The sequence below is a fragment of the Electrophorus electricus genome, chromosome 16 (genome assembly GCF_013358815.1).
Source record: "Electrophorus electricus isolate fEleEle1 chromosome 16, fEleEle1.pri, whole genome shotgun sequence".
NCBI classification, from domain to species: domain Eukaryota; kingdom Metazoa; phylum Chordata; class Actinopteri; order Gymnotiformes; family Gymnotidae; genus Electrophorus; species Electrophorus electricus.
The window spans coordinates 17,371,444-17,396,466 of record NC_049550.1 but is presented as its reverse complement, the minus strand read 5'-3'; the positions used below and the strand labels follow the sequence as shown (position 1 = coordinate 17,396,466).

The following is a 25,023-nucleotide window of genomic DNA, read 5'->3' as shown; positions in this document are numbered from 1 at the left end:
GTCATGTACGGGCTGGCGCCACTGGTCTTAAGGTTTCTCATTTTAAACTCTTAGTTTTAGGGTACAGTACAGGTACAGTAAATATGCTTTCATGTGTACTTTAATGGTCAAAGTGTGTTAATAATTGCTGTTTTGAGATGAGTTAGCAGTTCTTTTTCTGTACTCACCCAGAGGCTGACTGTGATCAGCTCCGCTGCGTCCAGATCCACCCTGTTGGGTGGATTCCTCCATTTCTCGAATTAACTTAGAAGACACAAATCAGTTCAATATAGTAAATAAAAAGGAAAAAAAGAGGGAAATAAAACAACTGGAACACAAAAGCATATTGAGATATTGATATTTGGGGAGAGGTGATAATTGTCTTTTAAGCCATAATAGGTGGGAACATTTTTATCACACTAATGTCACCTGAGCACTTAGTCCGCATATTTCTAAATGAAAAGACAAAGTTCTTACAAACAATATAAAGCACACAATTACATATGGGAAAACAGTTGCATTTGTCATTAAGAGAAGCACTACTTAGAGATAGAAAGCACTACTTATTACACAAATGTCATAACTGTCCTAATATTAGTAGCTCAAACAGTCTATTACACACACTGTAAACATTAAATATCTGTCTTGAAGTTACAATGAAATGACTTCCGGGCACACTGAAAATTGTTTTTCACACACGCAGCCACACCCATACATGCATAAGCATAGTGCAACTCTATGTTTACACACCAGTGATTGAATGGGCAAGTTTAAATGATTATATACAAATGTAAGAAGTAGGCTATTTATGTGAAAATGTTTAATGTGTATGCACAAGTGTTTCATATGTATGTGCAAGTAGTGTGCGTGTGCGCTAGTGTTTCCCTGATTTCTCCCTAAACGGCCCCTCATAGTTCAGTAGTAATGAGGCTAGTTAGATTTTGCTCAGAATTAAGTACACCTTGGAATGTTATATGTATCACAGTCTCTGTGAGCCATACATGGTTAATCGAACCAGGTTGAGGAACCTGTTAGAGTCACTGCATTAAGCCCTCTATTCACCAGTACACTGTAATGATCTAGAGGCTTTTTATTCACCAGTACACTAATCTAAGCACTCTATTCACCTGTACACTACAGTGATCTAAACCCTCTACTCACCAGTATACTGGTCTAGACTCTATTCACCAGTACGCTGTAATGATCTAAGCCCTCTATTCACCAGTACACTGATTTAAGCCCTCTATTCACCAGTACACTGATCTAATTCCTCTATTCACCAGTCCACTGCAATGATCTAAAACCTCTATTTACCAGTACACTGATCTAAACCCTCTATTCACCAGTACACTGATCTAATCCTCTATTCATGAGTACACTGCAATGATCTAAACCTCTATTCACCAGTACACTGATCTAAACCTCTATTCATGACACTCAATGATCTAATCCCTCTATTCACCAGTACACTGTAATGATATAAGCCTTCTACTCACCAGTACACTGACCTAAGCCCTCTATTCACCAGTACACTGTAATGAGCTGAGCCTTCTATTCACCAGTACACTGAACTAAGCCCTCTACTCACCACTACACTATTCACCACTACACTGATCTAAGCCCTCACTTCACCAGTACACTGATCTAATCCCTCTATTCACCAGTCCACTGCAATGATCTAAGACCTCTATTCACCAGTACACTTATCTAGTCCTCTTCTCACCAGTACACTGAAGTGATCTAAGCCCTCTATTCACCAGTACACTACTGTGATCTAAACCCTCTATTCACCAGTACACTGTAATAATCTAAGCCTCTATTCACCAGTACAATGATCTAAGACCTCTATTCACCAGTACACTGCAGCAACTGCACCGTCTTTGACCGCAAGACCCTCCAGAGAATAGTGAGAACAGCTGAGAAGATCATTGGGGTCTCTCTTCCCTCCATCACAGACATCTACACAACACGCTGCATCCGAAAAGCCATGGTGAAGACCCCAAATACCCCTCACACAAACTGTTCACCCTTTTGCCATCTGGAAGAAGGTACCACAGCATCCGGTCCCGCACCTCCAGACTGTGCAACAGCTTCTTCCCAGAAGCCATTAGACTCCTGAACTCTGGCTAACTTCAATCCGAATTCAGATTCCAAAAATTGACACTTTTATACATACACACATGCTTATACACAGTCACTCACACACATACATATATACATATCCATATACTACACATTGTTTTGCATCGGATTAGTCGAACTTCACACAACAATATGCACTCCTGTTGCAGTCTTGCATATTATCCTACTTGCTGCTAGAGTACTGTACTAAACCAGCACTGTACTCTGAAATGTTCTTGCTGCTACCGGTGACTGCTATGTTCAGTATAGCATGTCACTGATTCCTATGCACAACCCACTTTACATATTCCCAGTGCTGTGTACTGGACTAAATAATTGCACTGTCTATCTGTATTGGACTGTCACTGTCTAATGGCACTGTCTATCTGTATTGGATTGTTTGCACTTGTGTAACGTGTTGTCTGTTGCACTGTTTTCTGTTGCAACATGGTCCTGGAGGAACATTGTCTCATTTTGCTGTGTACTTGCATATAGCTGAAATGACAAAGCAACTTTGAACTTTGATTCTGTCTGCAGATCTGCAGGTTTGAAACCCCGCTAGGTTTATTGTGAGAAGCAAATTGCTCGACAGAACCACAGATGCGTGGAAATCTTCTCATCTCTGTGAGATGAATGACCAGGGCATTTATTTACTTATCTCCACACACATTAAAGTGCAGTGATGTCTTGTTTTTTCACACAAGAGGAGGAAGTGAAGGAGCGATAGTGTGAGTGAATGTGTGTGTGAGTGAGTGAGTTATTACTGAGAATTGACTGTTGTAAACACATTACAGAATTATCTTACTGAATTGCTAATTCAATACTGTAATTATTATTCTATTATTCCTCTCTATGATTCCTCTAGTAATGCTGTGAGGCAACATTAGTGTGGGCTGAATTGTTAGTCGTGATGTGTGTAATATATATGATGTTACTTAGCACAGCTTTAGCTTTGTGTCCAGCTGGAACTTCTCCTGTTAGAATAGAGGAGCAGTACTGCATCCCCCTCCTAGAAGGTGGTGTTGGACAACCTAAGTACTTACAGTACGTTCATACTGTATAGTTGATTCTCCATGAATATGACTGCATATGAATGCCTAGCATTTATAGTGATGGAATTATTATTGTTCTATATGTTCTGTTCTCTCTTCCAGACCATACTTCTCATACTTCTGATATATACTTCCCACTTCATATCATCCACATACTTCTCATGTCATACACCTCAAATACAGAACCTTCTGTCTGTAAGCAACAACCCTGAGTCTGTATTAATGTGCTTAGTGAATGTGCTAGTGTTGGAACATCCATCGTTTAATATCACCACTAACACTCCTGCGTTGTGACCGACACTCCGAAGGAGGACGAATCACCCCTTAGAACCTGTCCCGCTATTCAATCCACTTACCCCGAACAGAGTGAGGTATGCCACTGTACAATTATCCGGTCTTGGGGAAGTTGGACTTATGATCTGTGATGTTTTCTGAAGCAGTTCACGTCATCATATGGAATCTGTAGGGGACTTCAAGTCACTTGTTTCCTTGGTAACATCAAAAATGATACCGGAAGCAAGACGTGCACAGTTACCTCTGTTTGCTCATGATTACGTTTTTAATAACCACCGCTGGCACTCGAGGCGGAAGGAGATTATTTCCTAATCCCATCCATCAGCTCTTACCCCGCAGGACCGGTTACACACCCACACTTCATCCTTCTCCAGAACTCCACGTCTCACCTGCAACTCTCTAGACGTCGCTTAGGTATGACGTTTTTTACGTTGATGTGCGATGCGTTTGGGACTCAAGGGTCGTGAGATGGCACTGTACATGCAACAGCAGTGTCTCACATCTGACTAACCGGGCCCCTGTGACCGTGGCTCAGACCCCGGTAACCGGCCTGATCTTGGTGGCTGTCACACATAGTCTATTCTAATGAGTGCAGCCCTGCGCTGTAGCTAAAGGCCACACTTAGGCAAAATGACGTGAAGACTGTAGCAGGGAAGTGGGGCTTAATGGACTAAGACCCCGTAGGCCTGTTTAGAGACTTATTCATTAGTTCAGCATATCTTTCACAAAGCACGTTCTGTAATTAAAGTAATTGGAATAATCGGTGCTGTTTACATGCTGAGCCACGTAGTTTGGTCATAGATCAGTCTTAACAGTTCAGTGGTAATGATTAGTATTAGTAAACAGGTTACAGACGGTTATTGCTGTGTGTGTGTGTGTGTGTGTGTGTGTGTGAGAGAGAGAGAGAGAGAGAGAAAGAGAGAGAGAGAGATTTGGAAAGAGCAGTTAGGAGACAAAGTCGCAATAGATCCTTGTGTTAGTTTCAACAACATCGATTACAGCATAACATCACAGTCACCACAGAAAGGATTTGATGGAACACACACATGATAAACAGGTTTTTATCTCTAGCTCTAAATATTTATCTGATGAGAGGTAATGTAGTTGTGAGGTAGTAATGTGAGGCAGCGTAATGTAGTTGTGAGGTTGTAATGTGAGGCAGATTAATGTAGTTGTGAGGTAGTAAAGTGAGGGAGCAGAGTAATGTATTGTGAAGCTGACTCTCTCTCTTCTCTCTCTCACTGTCTCTCACTCTCTTCTTTCTCCTCTCACTCTCACTCCTTCTGTTCAGTTGAGCTCATCTACTACCTAGAGTGTGTACATGATGTGTGTATGGTATTCCCCAGTCTTTGAATACATACAATATTTGTACACATAATTACTCATATGAACAGACACACACGCAGTGCAGTTAGAGCATTAGCCTAAATGTTTTAGGTGTTTACTGTACAGGTTGTATTTAATAATAATGTTTCTAACCTATCACATCTTTTTACAAATACATACCGTGTTTCTAACCTATCACATCCTTTGTAAATTAAGGTCATTTGTAGGGTCATACATGTTAAGAGAAAGAATGCTCAGGTCTGTGAGTCCTAACATTTGGAGCTTTATTTCACATTACAAGCAGGGGGGAACCCCCTTTGCCTCATGATCACCTGAGAGACAGATGCAGACACTTAACAAAATCCCAGATTAGAAGTAATGACGTGATGAGAATACATTAATAATGTGTAGCTTTATTCAGTGTTACTGATTAATAGCCCCTACCCTCCAGGATAACCCTGAATGTGAGGCAGAATAAAGTAATTGTGAAGTAGTGATGTGAGGCAGAGTAATGTAATTGTGAGGTAGTAATGTGAGGTAATGTAATTGACAGGGTAGTAATGAGAGGCAGAGTAATGTAGTTGCGAGGTTGTAATGTGTGCAGAGTAATGTAGTTTTGAGGTTGTAATGCCATACACACACAAACAGTGCAATTAGAGTATTATGAGAGCACAAGCGTTTTAGGCATTTACTGTACAGTCATATTTAATAATAAACAGATTTAAATGGTAAACCAACGTAATACGTAGGTTAACTATACAAAATGTGCTTTAATCTACCAGACTTTAATTAGATTTTAGAGGCTGTTGCTTTAGTAAGACAGTTCGGCACTGCTCTCCCCTTTACATCTCGCCGGCTGCTGCACTCCTCTGATGTGCAACTTATTCTCACGTGTGCTTGTCACATGTGGATGTGACTGATAGCAGTGGTAGCTCAGTGGTTAAGGTACTGGACTTGTAATTGGAAGGTTGCTGGTTTAAGCCGCACCACTGCCACTGTTGGCCCCTGAGCAAGGCCCTTAACCTTCAATTACTCAAGTTGTAAGTCGCTTTGGAAAAGGCGTCAGCTAAATACCGTAAATGTAAACAATAGCGTTGTGCTGCCATCTAGTGGTCAATGTCTGGTAAAACCGTATCCTGCCATCGGTTTTTACAGAGAAGTGCCACGAATTTTTTAACAACAAAAACAGAAGTGACATAAAAATTGCACAAAACTGGGGAGATCAGCATGGAGTAGACAAATTTTGCTGAACAATCCCAGTCTCACGCGCAGCCGTTATTCTCCAGTTTGTGTTTTGGAGAGTCGCCTCAGGTTAGTTTGTACAAGATGCGTGAGGTTCGCCGTAAAAACGCCAAACGCAGCCGCTTTGTTTTCCTCGTGCACAAATCAAGCGTACCGCGGATGTTACCAAGTTCGGTTTGTTTTAGGTTCCATTTAGATAATTCTGAGAGAGAGAGAGCGAGCGAGCGAGCGAGCTCCTGAGACGCTGAAACGGGCCACGTATGAAAACATCTTGGTACACCCCTGCAGATTTTTCTGTCAACATTATAATCTGTTATTCATTTTAAACCCTCCTTTGCACATGTGCAAACCTTACCGAGATATATACTTCGATATTAAAGGGGGTCGTCCCATCGATTCGCGGGTACCGGTCCGTGAGTCAGACGGGACAGATATTAAGACAGCTGAGAGTTGCGCTCGTGCTTGTGATGACGACAATCTCCGACCCTTCTGAAGTTAAAGTGCTGCGCGCGGCCTGTGAGCAGATCAGTACTGCCGGGTCTACACGAACACACCTGCTCATCTAGGTCACCGGGACCGGAGCTCAACCCAGTGGTGCAGGTCTTGAGCTCAGCTCTAGTAACGGCTACCGGAGGACTGAAGGGGTCCACGCTCTAAACTCTGGATCCCGCCGACTGACGCATTGGGAAAACGGTTTCTCTGTATGCCCAGGCATAATGAAAGATCGTGAATCTTTTATGTAAATGTTTACTTAAATATGAGCTTTTACACTCAGAATGTAAATAAAAGTAAGTAAATAAAAACATTGTAGTTGATGGTGTTAACAACACCCAGCGTTAGCCTACTTGATCGAATAAAACTAATATTATTAACCTATTAATACAAAAAAAAAAATCTGTATTAACAATGTATTATTGCCATACAGTAGACAGCTCTGCCTTGAGATCTGAAGTAAATGACTTTATGTAATATAGAATGTAATGTGAAAAATAATTCTGTAAATTCTGGCTTTAAAAAAAGTTATTTCAGTGTTACTACCACCTGTTGTGGATCGACAGACACACCCCCTCTGACAGCTGTGCTGGCGGTTTGAATGGGGTTTGTGAGTATAGGATATACTAATACTGGACGCTGCAAGCAAACGTGCGGCCACATGCTCTGCGTCGGCCCTGCAATGAGTTGGGGAGTATACGGCAGGAGGAGAGAGAAAGCTTCGACTAAGTGCATCCTCACCTGGGCACACTCCCACATCATTTCCCCTTATGGAACATCCATACCTCCAGGGCACTGCACTCCATCACTCATGCCCACCAATCTGCATCCTCTCCCAGACAGACTACACACCATTTCCCTTTATGGAACAGCCACACCTCTGGGGCACTACACTCCATCACTCATGCCCAGCATACCACATACTCACCTGGACACTCCTCACCCTGTCCCACTCTACATTCGGAGCTCCAGACCTCCAGGAATGCAGCGCACCCTTTAGGGACCACACTTAAGCCCCCCTCCTCGGGCTAAACCTCTTAACTTGGATCAAGGTCTATTTTCAATGGATCGCAGCAACGTAGCTGCTCTGCCACTCACAAGAACCTGGCCCAGAATTAGGTCATTTAAGGTCATTTAGCACCAGGTTCTCCACAAACATGCTTTGCAGCGACCAGAGAGTGCAGCCCCCTTGCAGCTGAATCCCTGGTCCGTTCACATGCGTCTGTCACTGGGGTCCCCCAAAAGGGAGTCCCTGCCTAATTCAGACCAACCAAAGTGCTGCGGTATTGTTATATAGGGAGGATTTGATTTGGAGGCATTCATTCATAATCCCAGATGGTAGCTTCGCACCAGTGGCTCCTCAGCCAAGCACACACCAAATGTCTGAACCAACACATCAGTAGGGTAAAACTAACCTGTCTCATGACAGTCTCACGTTCCTGTTAGTGAGTGAACAATCCAATGCTTGGTGAATTCTGCTTCACAATGATAGGAAGAGCTGACATCGAAGGATCAAACAGTGACGTCGCCATGAACGTTTGGCCGCCACAAGCCAGTTATCCCTGTGGTAACTTTTCTGACACTTCCTGCTTAAAACCCAAAAAGCCAGGATTGTGAAGCCCCGCTTTCACGGTCTGTATTCATACTGAAAATCAAGATCAAGCGAGCTTTTGCCCTTCTGCTCCACGGGAGGTTTCTGTCCTCCCCGAGCTCGCCTTAGGACACCTGCGTTACGCTTTGACAGGTGTAACGCCCCCCCCCCCCAGTCAATGAGAACATTTTTAATATCTGTAGGGAAAAGAGGGAGAAATGTATCCAACAACTTTCTTTTTTAATGTGCAACACAGTCAAAATTGTGAACTCATCTACATGCAAAAACTACAAAAAGCCTTTACAAACTGTAAACTCTTACTGGATAATTAAAACATTATAAAACATAAGATAAAACGTAACATCGGTAAATATGAAATTCAAACAACAAAATGAACCAAGCTTATTCAAACTGAGAAGTAACAGCAGTAACTCTAGGCATGACCCATGGCCTTGAGGACCTGTTCGGCAGCGATGTGGTGGGCCTCTCCTTCATGGTGTTGGTGCTGGGCAGGGGAAAACTTCGGCAGCACCGCAGAACGGTTTGGGTAACCCTGGTACCAGCACGCTGTAGGTGACGCAGAGAAAGCCATTGTGTTGGTGTGATAGCGCACGTCGTAGAGTGGCACGCCGAACCCATACAGCTCACACACCCGACGCAGGCAGCCCACAGCATTGCGCAACCGCGAGAAGCGTGCTGTGGGGGGGGGTCGCGGGAGGCGCCCTCACCAACTGGAAGCACGTGGGTGTGAAAGAGCCTGGCGACAGGTGTAGGACCAGACAGTTGAGGGCGCCCACTTCTTCGCGCTCGTAATGTCTGGGCTTGGAGCTGCCGGACAACCAATGGACAGTGATGAAGATGCCAAACTGCTTCTTGAAGGCTGAGGAGAAGGTGAAAAAAACGTAGAGAATGTAGAAAATAATGTAGGAACCTGGTTCTCATTATAGTTTCTGTTACAAAAGGACCCTGAAGGAAGAAATTGAGATATTTCTCTCCTGTAACTTGAAAGCAGGTCAAAACTCAGTACAGCAACACTCCCATTTTATAGAGCTTCAACACAGTTTTACTGCCTTTCAAAAACGGGGGACGTGGAGGACCAACCAAAGTGCTGCGGTATTGTTACGCATAGGGAGGATTCTGATTTGGAGGCGTTCAGTCATAATCCCACACGCACCAAATGTCTGAACCTGTGGTTCCTCTCGTACTGAGCAGGATTACTGTTGCAACACCACATCATCAATAGGTAAAACTAACCTGTCTCATGACGTGAAGGATAACAGATTGGGAAGAATGCAATCTTCTTGCAGACTTCCCTGTAATTCCAGCGTCTGCCCTACTGATCCCTTCCCAGCAAGGAACAACATCCCACCTACAAGGAAGCCTCGTTTTCCGAGCAATAACCTCACCTGAATCTGGTGCATCAACTCCTAAACAGGAGCACTGCTCAGATACAATTTATGCCAACGCAGTCACTGCGCTCCTCGAAATCAGTGGCACATGTCAACATCACGGCATGTGGGAAAGTGCCCACATTGGCACGAACTAGCTGCCTCAGATGCATATGTTGGCTCATCGGGAAGTCAGCGAGTATCTGACAGGTGAATGTGCTGATGCGAAACAAGGGCTGACATTTTACTATCGTCAGACCCATGCTGATTGCTACAGCTGGGGGCCGTTTCCCAGATCACACCAGATCTAATGCCAATGCAAACGTAGCTAAGAAGACGCAGGGGCGCCCACACCTGCCCATGGGACACTTCTGTATGTTAAATCAGAACAGCACTTGTCTTTAATCCCGCACACCGACACATACTCTCCAACTGCAATTTACGTCTGTGTGTGATGAGTTGCTCAAACACGTCTGATTCAATCCATAAACTAATCATCAGTCCATTCAAGAATTCAAACAGGTGTTCTGAAGCAGGGAATGTAGCCAAGTGTGTGCTCCCTTCCTGCTCTTGGGACACTCCTCCCTGGTTTTGGCTGTTTAATATTCATTTTTAGAATTTTACCACTTTTCTTAACTTTTAGAATTAAAAGTGCCTTCACTTTTGGACAGTGTAATGTGTGTAACCCATAAGGACACTGTGCTAAAGCAACAGAAAATACAATCAACTGTCTGCATTCGTAGTTACTGTATTTCAATCAAATAAGGTCTATAGTTGCATGTTCACATAGCTGTAATGAATTCCCTCATGAGATTAGGTATAAAAAGAAACAAAAACAATATGAATCATTCCCGTCATCCTGTTCTGCTAGTCAGTGAGCTATGTTCAGATTTTGATTGCTCTTTGCAAGGCCTTAATTATTTTCCCCACCACTGTTGTTTCATGATATGGCACAGTCACCTGCTTTATTTTCATCCAATTATCATAAATTAGATTATCATAAATTAGACTCATCAGTCTAATCTGCTCAGAGTGACGTACTCTGCAGGTACCCCATTCTTCACAGCGCAGTGTGACGAGCCGAACCAGAAGCCGCCGTAAAGCCTCCAACACCTTACGCAGGGCTTGTTTAGTGCTCTGGAGGGTTTGACACAGCTGTAGTCTGGGATCTGAACCAGGAGCAAGCTTGGAACCAAAAAGTTAAAACCTTTTTTTTTTTTTTTTTTTTTTAAATACAGATTTGAAGTACATTTAAGAAGCATACTTTCTGGGACTTGCTTCCGTAAACTTCTCACCAGTTTCTCTAGTTGTTCAGTGTAGTAATGAACTAGCTGACATCACTTATGAGCCTGGACGCAAGGCTGTGTCACCATAGAGGGTTCTGTGTGCTCACTACTACAAGATCCTCTCTGGCCTTAGCAAACCATACTGATACTACAAGCTCAATCTATTATAAACCCAATCTCCCTTTAGCAAACCATACTGATACCACAAGCTCAATCTATTATAAGCCCAATCTCCCTTTAGCAAACCATACTGATATAATCTCCACATCACCTTAGTAAACCATACGAATATTATCTCCATCTCTCCTTAATAAGACAAAAAGTATTATAATCTTAAATGCAGCGTTAGTAAACCTTTCAAAATCTCTCATCTTTTATATGCTTCATTATCATCTGAACACAGAAAGTGTCTGAGTGCGATGCAACTTGACTGTAGTTGTGGGAAGACTAAAAGTATTGTGTATCGGAATTGGGAAAAACTAACCATGCCCATGCAGCTAATCCTGCCCCCAGCTGCTAGCCACGACCACACCTGCACCCCTCTGCGTACCTTGCACCAGCACCTTCAGGGCCATGGAAGCGGTGTAGTGTGAAGAGTAGAGCACCAGGGCAGAGGCTGTCCTGCCCCTGGGCCCGGCCTCCCTCACGATGACCCCTGTGACCCCGTCCGACACCACGCGCAGCATGTTGAGCAGCGCTTCCTCACTCACGCCGGCTGGCAGCTCCCCCAGACACAGCTGTCTCTTTTCTGTGCTCAGCTTGACGACGAGGCGCACGCCGCCTTGCAGTGGGTGCAGGTGCAGGGCCCGGATGGCGGCCTCGGCGTCCATGGTACGCCCGTACTTGGCATAGGCGAAGCCACGGTTCTGCCCACTGATGTTCATCATCAGGCGGAACTCGTACAGCGGCGCCACGATCTGGAAGAGCGGGATCAGGCAGTCCTCGAACATGTCCCGTGGGATACAGCAGATGAAGACCTCGCAGCCTGGGCCGGGAGCAGGACCTATCCAGCCTGGTAGAGCGACCGAACAAACATGTCAGGGAGAGACAGAGAGAGAAGGGTAGGAGGGGGAGAGAGAGAGAGAGAGGGAGAGAGAGAGAGAGAGAGAGAGAGAGAGAAGGGTAGGAGGGGAGAGAGAGAGAGGTAGGAGGGGAGAGAGAGAAAAGGGTAGGAGGGGAGAGAGAGAGAGAGAGAGAAGGGTAGGAGGGGAGACAGAGAGAGAGAGAGAAGGGTAGGAGGGGAGAGAGAGAGAGAGAGAAGGGTAGGAGGGGAGAGAGAGAGAGAGAGAGAGAAGGGTAGGAGGGGAGAGAGAGAGAGAGAGAGAAGGGTAGGAGGGGAGAGAGAGAGAGAGAGAAGGGTAGGAGGGGAGAGAGAGAGAAAAGGGTAGGAGGGGAGAGAGAGAGAGAAAAGGGTAGGAGGGGAGAGAGAGAGAGAGAGAGAAGGGTAGGAGGGGAGAGAGAGAGAGAGAGAGAAGGGTAGGAGGGGAGAGAGAGAGAAAAGGGTAGGAGGGGAGAGAGAGAGAAAAGGGTAGGAGGGGAGAGAGAGAGAGAGAGAGGGTAGGAGGGGAGAGAGAGAGAGAGAGAGAGAAGGGTAGGAGGGGAGAGAGAGAGAGAGAGAGAAGGGTAGGAGGGGAGAGAGAGAAGGGTAGGAGGGGAGAGAGAGAGAGAGAGAGAAGGGTAGGAGGGGAGAGAGAGAGAGAGAGAGAGAGAAGGGTAGGAGGGGAGAGAGAGAGAGAGAGAGAGAGAGAGAGAAGGGTAGGAGGGGAGAGAGAGAGAGAGAGAAGGGTAGGAGGGGAGAGAGAGAGAAAAGGGTAGGAGGGGAGAGAGAGAGAAAAGGGTAGGAGGGGAGAGAGAGAGAAAAGGGTAGGAGGGGAGAGAGAGAAAAGGGTAGGAGGGGAGAGAGAGAGAAAAGGGTAGGAGGGGAGAGAGAGAGAAAAGGGTAGGAGGGGAGAGAGAGAGAGAGAGAGAGAAGGGTAGGAGGGGAGAGAGAGAGAGAAGGGTAGGAGGGGAGAGAGAGAGAGAGAGAGAGAGAAGGGTAGGAGGGGAGAGAGAGAGAGAGAGAGAGAGAGAGAGAAGGGTAGGAGGGGAGAGAGAGAGAAGGGTAGGAGGGGAGAGAGAGAGAGAGAGAGAGAGAGAGAGAGAGAGAGAAGGGTAGGGGGGGAGAGAGAGAGAGAGAAGGGTAGGAGGGGAGAGAGAGAGAGAGAGAAGGGTAGGAGGGGAGAGAGAGAGAGAGAAGGGTAGGAGGGGAGAGAGAGAGAAAAGGGTAGGAGGGGAGAGAGAGAGAAAAGGGTAGGAGGGGAGAGAGAGAGAGAGAGAGAGAGAGAGAGAGAGAGAGAGAGAGAGAGAGAAGGGTAGGAGAGGGGAGAGAGAGAGAGAGAGAGAGAAGGGTAGGAGGGGAGAGAGAGAGAGAAGGGTAGGAGGAGAGAGAGAGAGAGAAGGGTAGGAGGGGAGAGAGAGAGAGAAGGGTAGGAGGGGAGAGAGAGAGAGAGAAGGGTAGGAGGGGAGAGAGAGAGAGAGAGAGAGAGAGAAGGGTAGGAGGGGAGAGAGAGAGAGAAAAGGGTAGGAGGGGAGAGAGAGAGAGAGAAAAGGGTAGGAGGGGAGAGAGAGAGAAAAGGGTAGGAGGGGAGAGAGAGAGAAGGGTAGGAGGGGAGAGAGAGAGAAAAGGGTAGGAGGGGAGAGAGAGAGAAGGGTAGGAGGGGAGAGAGAGAGAAAAGGGTAGGAGGGGAGAGAGAGAGAAGGGTAGGAGGGGAGACAGAGAGAGAGAGAGAGAGAAGGGTAGGAGGGGAGAGAGAGAGAGAGAGAGAGAGAGAGAGAGAAGGGTAGGAGGGGAGAGAGAGAGAGAGAGAGAGAAGGGTAGGAGGGGAGAGAGAGAGAAAAGGGTAGGAGGGGAGAGAGAGAGAAAAGGGTAGGAGGGGAGAGAGAGAGAGAGAGAGAGAGAGAGAGAGAGTAGGGTAGGAGGGGAGAAAGAGAGAGAGAAGGGTAGGAGGGGAGGGGGATAAGGAAAAGAAGTTCAAGTCTCATATTAGACAAACTCTTATGCCACAACTAGAATCTTGTGCTTTTTATTCTGCCAGATGTGTGGAAAACACAGGGCCGTTTTGACAATACAAACATTATAATTCATCTTGTAGTATCATATATCACCTATCTGTTCTAGCAGAAAGGATGTGATGTCAGACTGATCTTTTTAACTGAGTACTCTGGGGCAAATTAACCCTTAAATAATACATCAAAAACACTTTCATTTAAGAGACACACGCTGATGTAGCAAGTCTGTGTTACTTAATCACATCAACGTCTGCTGTGCAGGTGAAAGCGTTTTATACAGCAGCTGCAGCCAAAATACGGCAGACGACAAAGAAGAACTGCATGTCCAAAGGGCCATGCGTGTCTTGGAAAAAACAACGTATTCCAGGGCTGATTTCTGCAATTTTTGCCCTTAAACAATTCCATGACCAAACAACACATATTGGAGTTAACATGAAATAAAACAATGATGAGAACCCAGCAGCGATGTGGATGTGACCAGTGAGGAGACATCGCAACCTTTCGTCCCGGTTTGATTAATCTCAGGCATTAAAACGTAACTCCATTTAATGAGACTTCCTGTTCACACGCAGCCGAGCTTAGAATAACGAGTTTCACTGGAAAACCTGCCTCATCCAGTAAAACACATTTAATAGGAACACTGGTACACATTCCATCCCTAGCCTAATGGAAGTCTTCTCCTTCAAACATGTTAACACTTTACCATTGGTTGTACAACAAATCACACAAAACATAATAAAACCAATTAGTGACAACTCGCTGAAACTATTCTCAAATGTGTGTGACACACAGCCAATTGCTAAATTGTTCTCGAGGTTTCAGCAATGAGAAAGTCTTATGGCTACATTACGGTGCCCAACAAAATGTGTGTATCTCCAAAGAGCAACTGAAAGTGCAAACTGCGTAAAGGCGGCATGCAGAAGCATTGGTTACCTCTGCTTAACCACCTCCTCAAACAGGAACACACCTGCTGTGCTGTGATAGGCTCATCACCTTCAGCACAAATACAACCATGTACAGTATTGATTTTGAGATGCAAGAGTAAATTTATTATAACACCACTACATCTAGCAAAAGGCTCTGAACCAAAAGACTGAACTGTAAACACCATTTGCCTTCTATTTTCACCCACATCCCTTCAACCTTTCAAACAAATCTCTTCACATGAACGAACAGTGGAGTCATTTAACAAACACAAGCATACCAATATAACAAACATAAAATATAACAGTATAAACTATAACAAATTTATCCAAAACTGAACACAACTAACAAACACCTTCCAAAGAATAAGCACTTAAAAAACAAAACTTCAACAGAAGTGCACACCAACCTCCCATCCCATGGACTCAAAGTGCTGCAGAGGGCTGCATGTTCACAAAGCAAGTTCCTCATTATCTGCAGAACTGCCTTCACTCTGCCAGCGCTCAGACAACACCAAAGCCCTCCAGCGTCGGCATTTAAGACTCTTAAACCAAGAGCACTTAAGGGGACGGACAGAAAAGCTTTCAGTTTATTTACATTATAACTTCAGCCTCTGAGTCTCTAGCTAAGGCACATGGAACATAATCGTCTCAAGTGATAGAACAACGCTCAGGGATGCAGTTTGCTGACCAGTTACTATAACTGGTGGTAAACCTGGACCTTTTGGCCATTGTTAAGTGCTGTCTAATTACCCTGAACTAGAGGCACAGTCAAAGAGTCACAGCACTGATAAATGATTTTTCACACATGGTAATACTTTCTATGGGCTTCCATTAAGTTTGCTTGGAGCCTTAATCACAAAGAAAATGTCTGATTCGTCTCAGCCCTCTCCATATGCGATTCTTATTCACGTTCTCTGAAACGTCTCTGAAAGCCAATAGCCGAGGGCCAGGCGTTAATTGAAAAGGCATGGTTAGTTTGCAGGCGGCTGCTAATGCATGACCCGCAGCAGGTCAGACATTCAATTCCACATACCCGTAGGAGGACCGCCATATTTTCGTTGACCATTAACCTGTGTCAAGGTGATGGATGTTGTCTCAAGCCAGTCTTCAAAAGACCTCCGTCTCTGTGCGCTCAAAACCTGGGGGTGCGGTGGGATTACATCATTCAGATGATGAAATTCAGATAAAATGATCAATTGAAAGACAGTGCACGCTCATTTCACAGCTAACCCCCTTATATATTGTTAGAACAAAATATAAGGGGGTGGGGTGGGGGGGGGGTTGTCGGTGCAGCTTTCAAGCATATAAATGTGTAATTAATGCGTGAACAGATATTGTAACGTCAGTAATGTGTGTAGTCTCTTTAGATTACGTTTACATGTATGCCAGGCAGAGGAGGTTTTGTTTTATGCTGTACATGACGGACATTACTGGACAAAGTAACGTCCTCTAGTAACGTGTAATGAGTTTTGGATGTTTCTACAGTTCATGTATAAACTGTCTACAATACTCCAAGAGTAGCGAATAAACCAGCAAGATTACTGCAAAACTGAGCGAGTCTTACTCGCGTCTCCTCCACGTGCTTCACAGGCTTCCCTTCCCTCTACCAGCCCCAAAACTCACCGCTAATCTGGGTTGGAGTAAAATTTAAAATAGGCCCAACTCCTAAGCGTTATAACATGTCGTCTTCAAGCTAAACGTCTTGGAATGACTGTATGCTACACGCATTGTGAACAAGCAAGCGTGTGCCTCAGTCGCCAACTTGGGTTAAGCCTGCACCGCGCGGCAGAAGTCAACACGAAAACAAACAGGCTTTGTGTTGCTCACCTGCTGGTCTCTCTCCATTTTCAGACTCCGTTTGTCTTTCAGCTTCTTTGACGGGGCTATTGGACCAACACCGGGAGCGGGGGCGCGCTTTCAGACTCCAATTAATCGGATGGTCGTACCAACCGGCGGTAAAGGGGAAGCATTTAGTCAACTCACAGCAAAGAAACCACGTATATATGTTGGAGCACACAATTCACGTTAACAACAACAACAAAATCACGCACACATATAACGCTTTTTAAAATTTATTTATTTATTTATTTTATTTATTTAAAAAAAAAAATATTTTTTTTTGGGGGGGGGGCGTGTATTTGTGGAGATTTTATTACAATAGCCACCACAAGATGTCAGGCAACGACTACGCGAAGAGCAAACGCACTTGATTTCCATTTATCCAGGATACGTGAGGGGACCGAGCGTTAAGTGAATTTCGTTTAATTAACCAGTAGGCTCTCACCTGGAGGTGGTCTCGTCGAAGTCCTCGGAGCTGACGGGGAGCGTCGTGAAGGCCTGTATGCGACCTACTTCAACCCGGCAAGTGAGCTTTCTGAAACGTCATTGTAAAGGCACAGATTTGGCCGGTTTGTGGAACGTGCACTTTGGTCTGTCTTTCTCCATATTGCATTGGCGCTGCATGGGTTTGTGGTTATTCTTTTGCTAGCACACCTGATGCAACGTATCAGTTCGTGATCAAAGGGACTGCTTTCACGAGTCGAATGGGTTTTCAGCACAGCAAACAGAAGCCTTTAATAGACTTCACGCTCTCCCCAGACATTTTATGAAAGTGTTCGTTATATGTAATAGGCTGCTCAGTAGTTAACCTATGAATATTTTTCGAACGTCAGTTCAGGCTAGCGTATTGCATTTATCTTAACCCTATTATTAAAGACTAAGACGGGGCGCATAGCTTAATACGGGGAATTCGTTCCAGATGGCAAGCTTTACGCAAACGTCCTTTTCGATCTTACGCGCACTATTTTATACAGTTTATGAGGGAGCTCTTTTGCGCGCTTCTGTGAGAATGCTTGTCATAGATCTGGCGAAGGAATACTCCCACTTTACAACGCCGCCATTTGCACTGCAAGCGACGAATTCATTAACAGGTGTATTTTTCATTCATCTTTACGCGCTCGTTCAAATGTTTTGTTCAAGAAAACGTGTCCAAGATTACCCTGGAAGTGTTATAAGACGAGGCATGTAAGCTGCAAAGGACCCCGAGCGCGCGTGTACTTCAGCGCGAGAGGGTCATGCTCGAACAGACCGGTTGTAATCAGGTGCCACTAAATGGTGAGCGAATAAGTGCTACAGTGAACACACTGGTGATTATAGTTCCCGTTTAAAATCTGAAAGTGCGTCCGGCGGTTCTGTAAAATAAATTGTCCTGGTGTAAATCACAAAACTCAAGCAAACGCACTTTTAGAGCAAAATGATCACGCCATTTGGTTTGCTCTTAAGATAAAGAAAGTAGTGTTTGTTGTCTTCATGGTCGGAGCTCTTACTGCAGACGTAAATTTCCGAAAGCATAAAGAAATATGCTTTTCGGCTATAATTACTTTGTTTACCTTGTAATTATTGGTAGATCGTGGATTCAGCACCTTCTAACTGAGTAAGACAGTAGCTCTGTGCTTTGGGGGTTTCTAAACTGAACTTCCAGAGTAAATCCATTTACACTTTAAAGGTCACTTAAACAGAATGGCTTCTAAATTCCCACCTTGTCTATAAATGAGAGTTCCGCATCTTATTTTCCTTTCGTTAACGAACACCCTTCCTAAAAACTCCAGGGCAGCAGCTGGCGTCTGCAGAGTGGCACCTGTGGTAGTGGCGTGCCACACCATGCTGGAGCCCGTGCCTTGCGGCTCGGCTGGCCCCATGTTCTTGCAGGGGAGATGTTTAAAAGGCTTTTATGAGAGCTGAAGCTGCCCTGGCCTTTTTGCTCTCTGAGAAGAAGCGAGAGGAGAGCACTTAGACTGCTGCCTTCCTTTCTGCACCCCCCACTCTTCTTCCCGGGCACACCTCGCCCCTTTTCCTAACCTCTCTCCATTTCTCTTGTTTCTCTAATCTCTAAAAATGTTTTACATTTGTGAGGATAGACAAAAGTAAATTCACTGTTTTGTGACATAAGGGTGATGTGTAATGCAGAATCTCTCGTTCTTTTTTTTTTCTCTCTCTGGCTCTCTCACTTTTCCTGCTGTCTCCGTGGCTGGGTTGAATGATGTGATGTGGTGTACATACAGCCATACTGATAAACAAGCAGCACATCAATGCCTCATAATGCAGGGAGGGTCACTAAGCTAAGCACATAACTCACGCACCGACAGCAGTCCTGCTGATAAGCATATTAAAACTTCGGGCTGGTGTTGTGACCTTGGCTCTCTGGCTATGCATATTCTCCTCATATGGCCTCACCTATTGACTCTTAACCACATAACGGATTCTTAACTTGGTGTAAGGGATTGATGAACAGGTACAATACATTTACGCACACACCCACCAATAATTGACAAGCAGCGTAGTGGAGTAGATGATCACTGAGCTGTGGCCAAATAGAACTGAATATGTATTTTATTCATTTATGACCTTTCAGCCCTGTGCACAAGTTCTTTTGCTATTAGGAGTCATTTGCATAGTGACAGGACTTCCGTTGCCGGGGGGTCGCCCTGCAGTAACGCACCCATACACACGTTCTGCCACAATGGATGATCCTAGTCCCAATCCCAACCCCAGACTTCACTGCAGGAGCCTGCAGTAAATCTATCGTCCCCTCACATCCTCAGCTGTGAACACCGTGAACTCTTCCGCACTTCCCCTGACTCCAGACGCACGCGTGTGGGGGGGCACTGCTCTGCCTCTGCTTCTTTGGCAGTGCTGGCGGTAAACTAAAATGTATTGTGGACTCGCATGTGCAGCCTTTAGTCAGGTTATTCATTAATTCATTCGTGAGACACTAAAGCACCATCTGCAGGGGGAGGCAGAACGGTAATTTACCTGTCAGCGCGGGGAAGGCAGCGGGCTTTCCCATACACACACTTTCTTTCTTTCTCTTTCGCTCTCTCTCTCTAACTGCTGGGTCTTTGCTGCGCAGTTGTACACTAAAAGGTAAGTGCCCAGCCGGCAAAGCGAGGCAGTCAGTTTCTCTACCGCTCAGGGGCTTCCCGCAGCCATAACCGTGGGAGACGTGTTGCTCTCCTCTCAGCCACAGCGACCTGCCATGTGTCTCACGCTGACCTGTGCCGCATCGAAATTATAACGCATTCTGATTGAAGGCACAGTCGTTAGCGTGAGCCGATGGTCTGGTTCAGAACCATGGTCTAGTGCAGATAAATAGCAACGGACTCTTTTCCTCTAAGTCAGGTGTGTCGGCATGTGTGTGTGCCTGCATGTCAATGTTCATGTGTGTTAGGGAGTTGGGTCTAAAGAGTGATCATAGTGATCATTTAAAAATAATGTGAGGTGATGAAATGGCGTGAATGACCAGAGAATGTGATGACCAATGTCACAGAACTTAGGGAGACCTCTTAGAAATATCGCAGCAATAAAACGTATGGACTTTATTTCTAACATCTTTTATGTATTCCTATGTTGTGGCTGTAACACAACCTGATTTTAAATTGAAACCATGAATCTTGTTGCTTTTACATGAATAGTAGCTTTACGTATATTTTATTTGAATTCAGATCATTTATTGCACAATCATCATACATTAAAATTGAACACAGGCCTGTTATGTCTCAGGCCTTCTGTGGGCTGTTTACAGAATGTGTCATTGCATTTTATTTGTGTGTGTGCGCACAGCTGTCTATTGTGACTCCCTCTGCTTGCTTGTTATGAGCTTTAGCAATCAGGTGCACAGATGTTGGTCATTTGCCTTGCTGATAAGAAGTGTCCGTGGCGTTTTGTGTTGATGTCATCAGAGCGGTCAAGTTTGACGTCTATGCTGTCTCAAGCATGCTGGTCAATATTGGTACCAGAGACTATCCTCAAAGGAAGCCATTGGTCCCCCCCCCGCCCCCAAGCACGCTCTCGCTCTCCATCTGCAATGTTAAGTCTCTCAGTAACTCGTCGTCCTCCTGTTCTAAGTCTTAGTACTGTTGTGTTCAACACTCTCTTTTCACAGTTTATTTATACAGTACAACCATTAATGACCAAGGTGGCTATACAACTGTGTACGAAAAGAAATGTGGGTTTTATGGTTATGTACAAATAAAACTGTGTGTGCATGCACACGCCTGTGCATGAGGCTCTTGGGCAAAGCAAGCAGTCACAGAGACAGTAAACTAAACACATCTGCCAAGTTCCTCTTTTAGCCGTAGGATATCAAAGCCACACAGAGCGGCTGGTTTTTTTCCTTACTCTTTTTTAACTGTCTTGCCTTTCCTGCATATATAGTTTAGAAAATTATATAATTATATTGTATATATTTTCCTTCTGTTTATAAATGCATTATCTTATTTGACATGCAGTAGTTTTTGTAGATTTGGAAGGAATAACCTTTTGATATACTGTAATTTTCACCATCTATATAATCTGAGAATGTATTGAAGAAATACATTTCCATAAGAATGACTACAAATGCATGATAACGTTTGTGTGTGTGTGTTTAACACAATATATCTGCACAACACAGGGTGAAGTAAGTGTGCGCGTGCATGTATGCATATGCCTGCGTGTGTTTAACATGGAGGAGTGGTCTAGTGTGAATTGCAGTAATTGCCTTGTTTGTTTCTCTGCTTCTTCTGTGGGCTGGCACACTACTGCTCCACTGCCTCCGATTTTTTTGTCATTTGCAATTTCAAATGGAATTAACAAGCATACCAAGTAACAAGTCCAAGTGGGACAGAAATTGTGTGTGTGCATTTGTGATGGTGAGAGAGAAAGAGACAGAGGAAAAAAATACTTCACTTTTTTTCTTTCTGCATTCAACATGTCATGGCAAACTCGATCTTTCCACCTATGGATGTTTTCATCTTCTGTGTCGTCTGCACCTCAGTGGCAGACACTGAAAGCTAGATGATTATGCTGACGCAGGTCGTCCTGGGTGTATGATAGAAGTGGACGTTATCTCTAATGTACTTCCAGTGACTGAGGTGGGTCTCAAACACACACCATGAATAGCTGTTTCTCTGGGCTGAATGCAAGATAAGAGTCAGATAGAGAAGTGCTTTTGAAAAAAGGTCACGGGGATTGTAAAGCAATGATGGACTGGGAGAGAGAGTGAGTGAATGATGGGTAAAGAGAAAAGATGGAAAGAGACTGGATGACAAGGGGGAAAGGTTATGATGGAGTGTAATAGAAGAGTTTAAAAATGAGGTGAACAGAGAGAGAATGAGAGAGAAGGTAGACAGAGCTAGACAGACCGGGGTACTCTAACTGGAGAATCTGATCATGTCTGCTCGAACTTTCTCTAGCTGGAGAGAGAGAGTTTTTTTGCAGCTCTCTCTGCTGAAGTCAGGTTTGGATCTTGTTCGTAGAGATCATATGTGGGACGTCCCAGTTCCAGGCTGTTCAGCAGAGGTAGCCTCGGGACCGCATGTTCCCCTGAGACAGTGAGGAAAAAGGAAAACAAGGCTGAAAGGTGTTTCCCTGTCCAGGAACAGAAACAGCCGCGCAGTACTGTACCTACAAAAGAAAAGGCACAGACAGCTAAAGGGCAGGGAGATAGAGATGAGTTCAGGCAGTAATGTGATTCTCCAGCACCACAATGACCAACCAGATGGAAACACTTAGAAAAATAACCTGGACACTGGCCGCTACATGAAGCTGTTAAGACGAAATAAATCCCACCTTTTAGGGTCTGTGGGGGATTTCGCATGGATGCGTCCTGAACGTGGTCGAACCAATCAGGAGGCGGCAACTGCATGTGAAATTCATCCCTGAGTTTGCGAGCTCACTTGCCCGCGTTATAGCGACCACCCCAGTACGGGAATTAACTATTACGGCGAAGCTCAGACGTGCACCTACGTCGGACAGCGAGAGTTGCGCAGTGGACGCCCTCTTTGTTGGCTATCATCATTTACACGCGCTCATAGTTCGTTCGTTTGTTTGTTTTTTTGTGCTCGAGTCGACCAACGTTGCTTCGGCACCCCGTCGCTCGTGTCTCTACCGCGTGTACAAAACCGTAACGGATCATTTCAAGTTTTACATATCTGAATGGCTGTTCAGTTAGTCTGTCTCATTTAACGGCACTGGATAACGTTCCGACAAGTTTGAAATTGACTTTCGGCATCTGATATTTGAGGATTTGACTCTGCCCGTAGGATTCCGGACCTTCTATCAGACTGTCGCCCGTTTGGATGCATACAGTGGGCGGTGGGGTGTCGCTGAGGGTCGCGACGGACCGATCGGGGCAAGGCGCGCGCTTAGTCTGCATCTCGCTAGCTTCAGCATCTGTACCCCGAATGCCTCCCGTGACAGGTCGAGATGACTCGCCTAGGACTCACTTCTCAAGACCGTAACACGGTTTCATTTGTATAGCGCGGCTTGGTGACACCAGTAAAGCGGTGTGTGAGTGTAACAATATTGTCATGTGGTGCTCGAGAACAATGAACATGTGCGTTATAACGAGAGCGAATCAAAAAATGTCACCTGTGTTTTTCTTAGAGGTTGCGTACTTTTTTTTTTTTTTTTTTTTTTTTTTTTAATAAAGATTTTCTAATGGAGGCATGAGACAGCTATATGGACGACTAACTCAAATTCTAATTAATGTTCGTCCATTTGTCTCCATGAAACTATTGTGTAACAGTTTGTGGAGTGTTTTATTATTAATTACGAAATGTAACTCATGTTAGTGTTACAGTTTAGGTATGTTTATCTGAACGTGTTATTTTATTCAAAGCTATAGTTTTTGAAGACTATGGGGTCATTAATGAAAGATGACTCTAGCCACCGGTTCTGTCTGACTGTTGGGTAGAGTGTGAATGTTACGAATGATATGAATCAGTCTGAAATAGCCTAGTTGCTTTTTTGACAATAGGTTTACCATTTGACTAAATGAACAATTAAACAGGCTCGTACAGACAGGTGTGATTTACTCCGAGTACGACTGCAGGCAAAATTTAGAATATGGGTCTACAGACATATTTTGTCAGTCAGTATATATTCTCTTCTGTCTTACACGTACATGCAAGAAAACCAGTAATGTTACGAGGAGTAACTCCCCCCCCCCCCATAAGGGTACAATAAACACTCTATATAAACTGTCGAAACAGTTGCGAGTCTGTTTAAATGTAGTACCTTTTTTTGCTCACCTGAGTCGGTTTGATGCGGCGGAGTGTCTCTGCTTTTGTCTTCGATCATCGCATTCATCATCTTGAGTGGTGTTTGTCACACTCCAATGCCGCTGGACACGCTGTAATGCACGCGCTGATCGACAGGTGTATGTATTAGCTGTGTTAATGATTGCAGATTTGATGTGCTCGCGCGTGCTGTGTGTATCCCCAGGGGTCGGGTCGTATGTCAGTCGCGTGGAACGAACAGTCTCATATCGAAAAGCGCAAGACAGAAACAGAATCAATATGCAAAAATTAAGTTCAAGAATTCAGTTTCTGTGTGTGTGTGTTTGATCTGACCCTTTAGAGTGCATAATATTATTCTAAGTAGCCTATATAACGACGGGCGCAAAAGCGTTGCCTTACGAGGAGTCTCTCCTGCTTTTGACGTACAAACGCCCACACATCTCAGACTGACTGACTTCTTATCGCAGGCAGGTGTGTGAGCAGCGTGCTAATCGGACGTATGTCCAGGTGTGTGTGTGTGTGTCTGTTCAGTAGGCTACCCGAGCTTCACTCAGAGCTTCAACACCTCGCTGCTGTCCTGGCGTCTGCCTCCGGGCAACAGATGTTGCGTGCAAAGAAGCCTGGAAGAAATACGGACTACAGAAACAGTTACGATCCTTTTACTGGATGATTGCGACTGATGATTTCGGTGGATATAGTGAAAGCTGCCTTTTTTTTGTGTCACAAATAACATGCACTAATTGGGTGTTTCCTCAAAGACGGCGCTTGAGCGCTGCCTCAGATGATTGCTTGGCCAAGGACACATCGAGAGAGTCTAATGACTCCGATATGATTAATAACACTGATGTATATTTATTGATTAGATATGTTTGATAATGCTGATGTATATTTATTGATTGTTTGATAATGCTGAAGTATATTTATTGATTCGACATGATTGATAATGCTGGATCTGTCAGGAAGGTTAATGGTGGAGGAGAGGGAGTACAGGAGTGATGTAAAGGGGGTGGAGTCCAGATGGAGGAGGCAGGGTCAGTGGAGCAGCTCAGCCACAAACCTGCATGAGGCTCATGGACTCTCGTAGCTGGTCGAGCTGGTGGGCGGAGCTTACGGCCTCCAGTTTAATGTCGGTGAGCTTCATGTCATTATCCCGCAGTTCACTACACAACTACATTACTGTTTCTGCATTGCTGTCTACACACTGAGATCCTGGGACACA

General features: G+C 44.8%; 1 protein-coding gene across 1 annotated transcript; it reads right to left on the bottom strand.

Annotated features, from left to right (window-relative positions):
- Positions 1 to 8,588: 8,588 nt before the first annotated feature.
- LOC118242670 (dead end protein 1-like) lies at positions 8,589 to 18,443 on the bottom strand. The gene is given in 7 exon segments (XM_035534732.1): positions 8,589 to 8,692; positions 8,695 to 8,793; positions 8,879 to 8,977; positions 11,322 to 11,783; positions 15,779 to 15,884; positions 16,573 to 16,628; positions 18,284 to 18,443. Coding segments are annotated over 7 exon segments (1,086 nt in total).
- Positions 18,444 to 25,023: the final 6,580 nt, after the last annotated feature.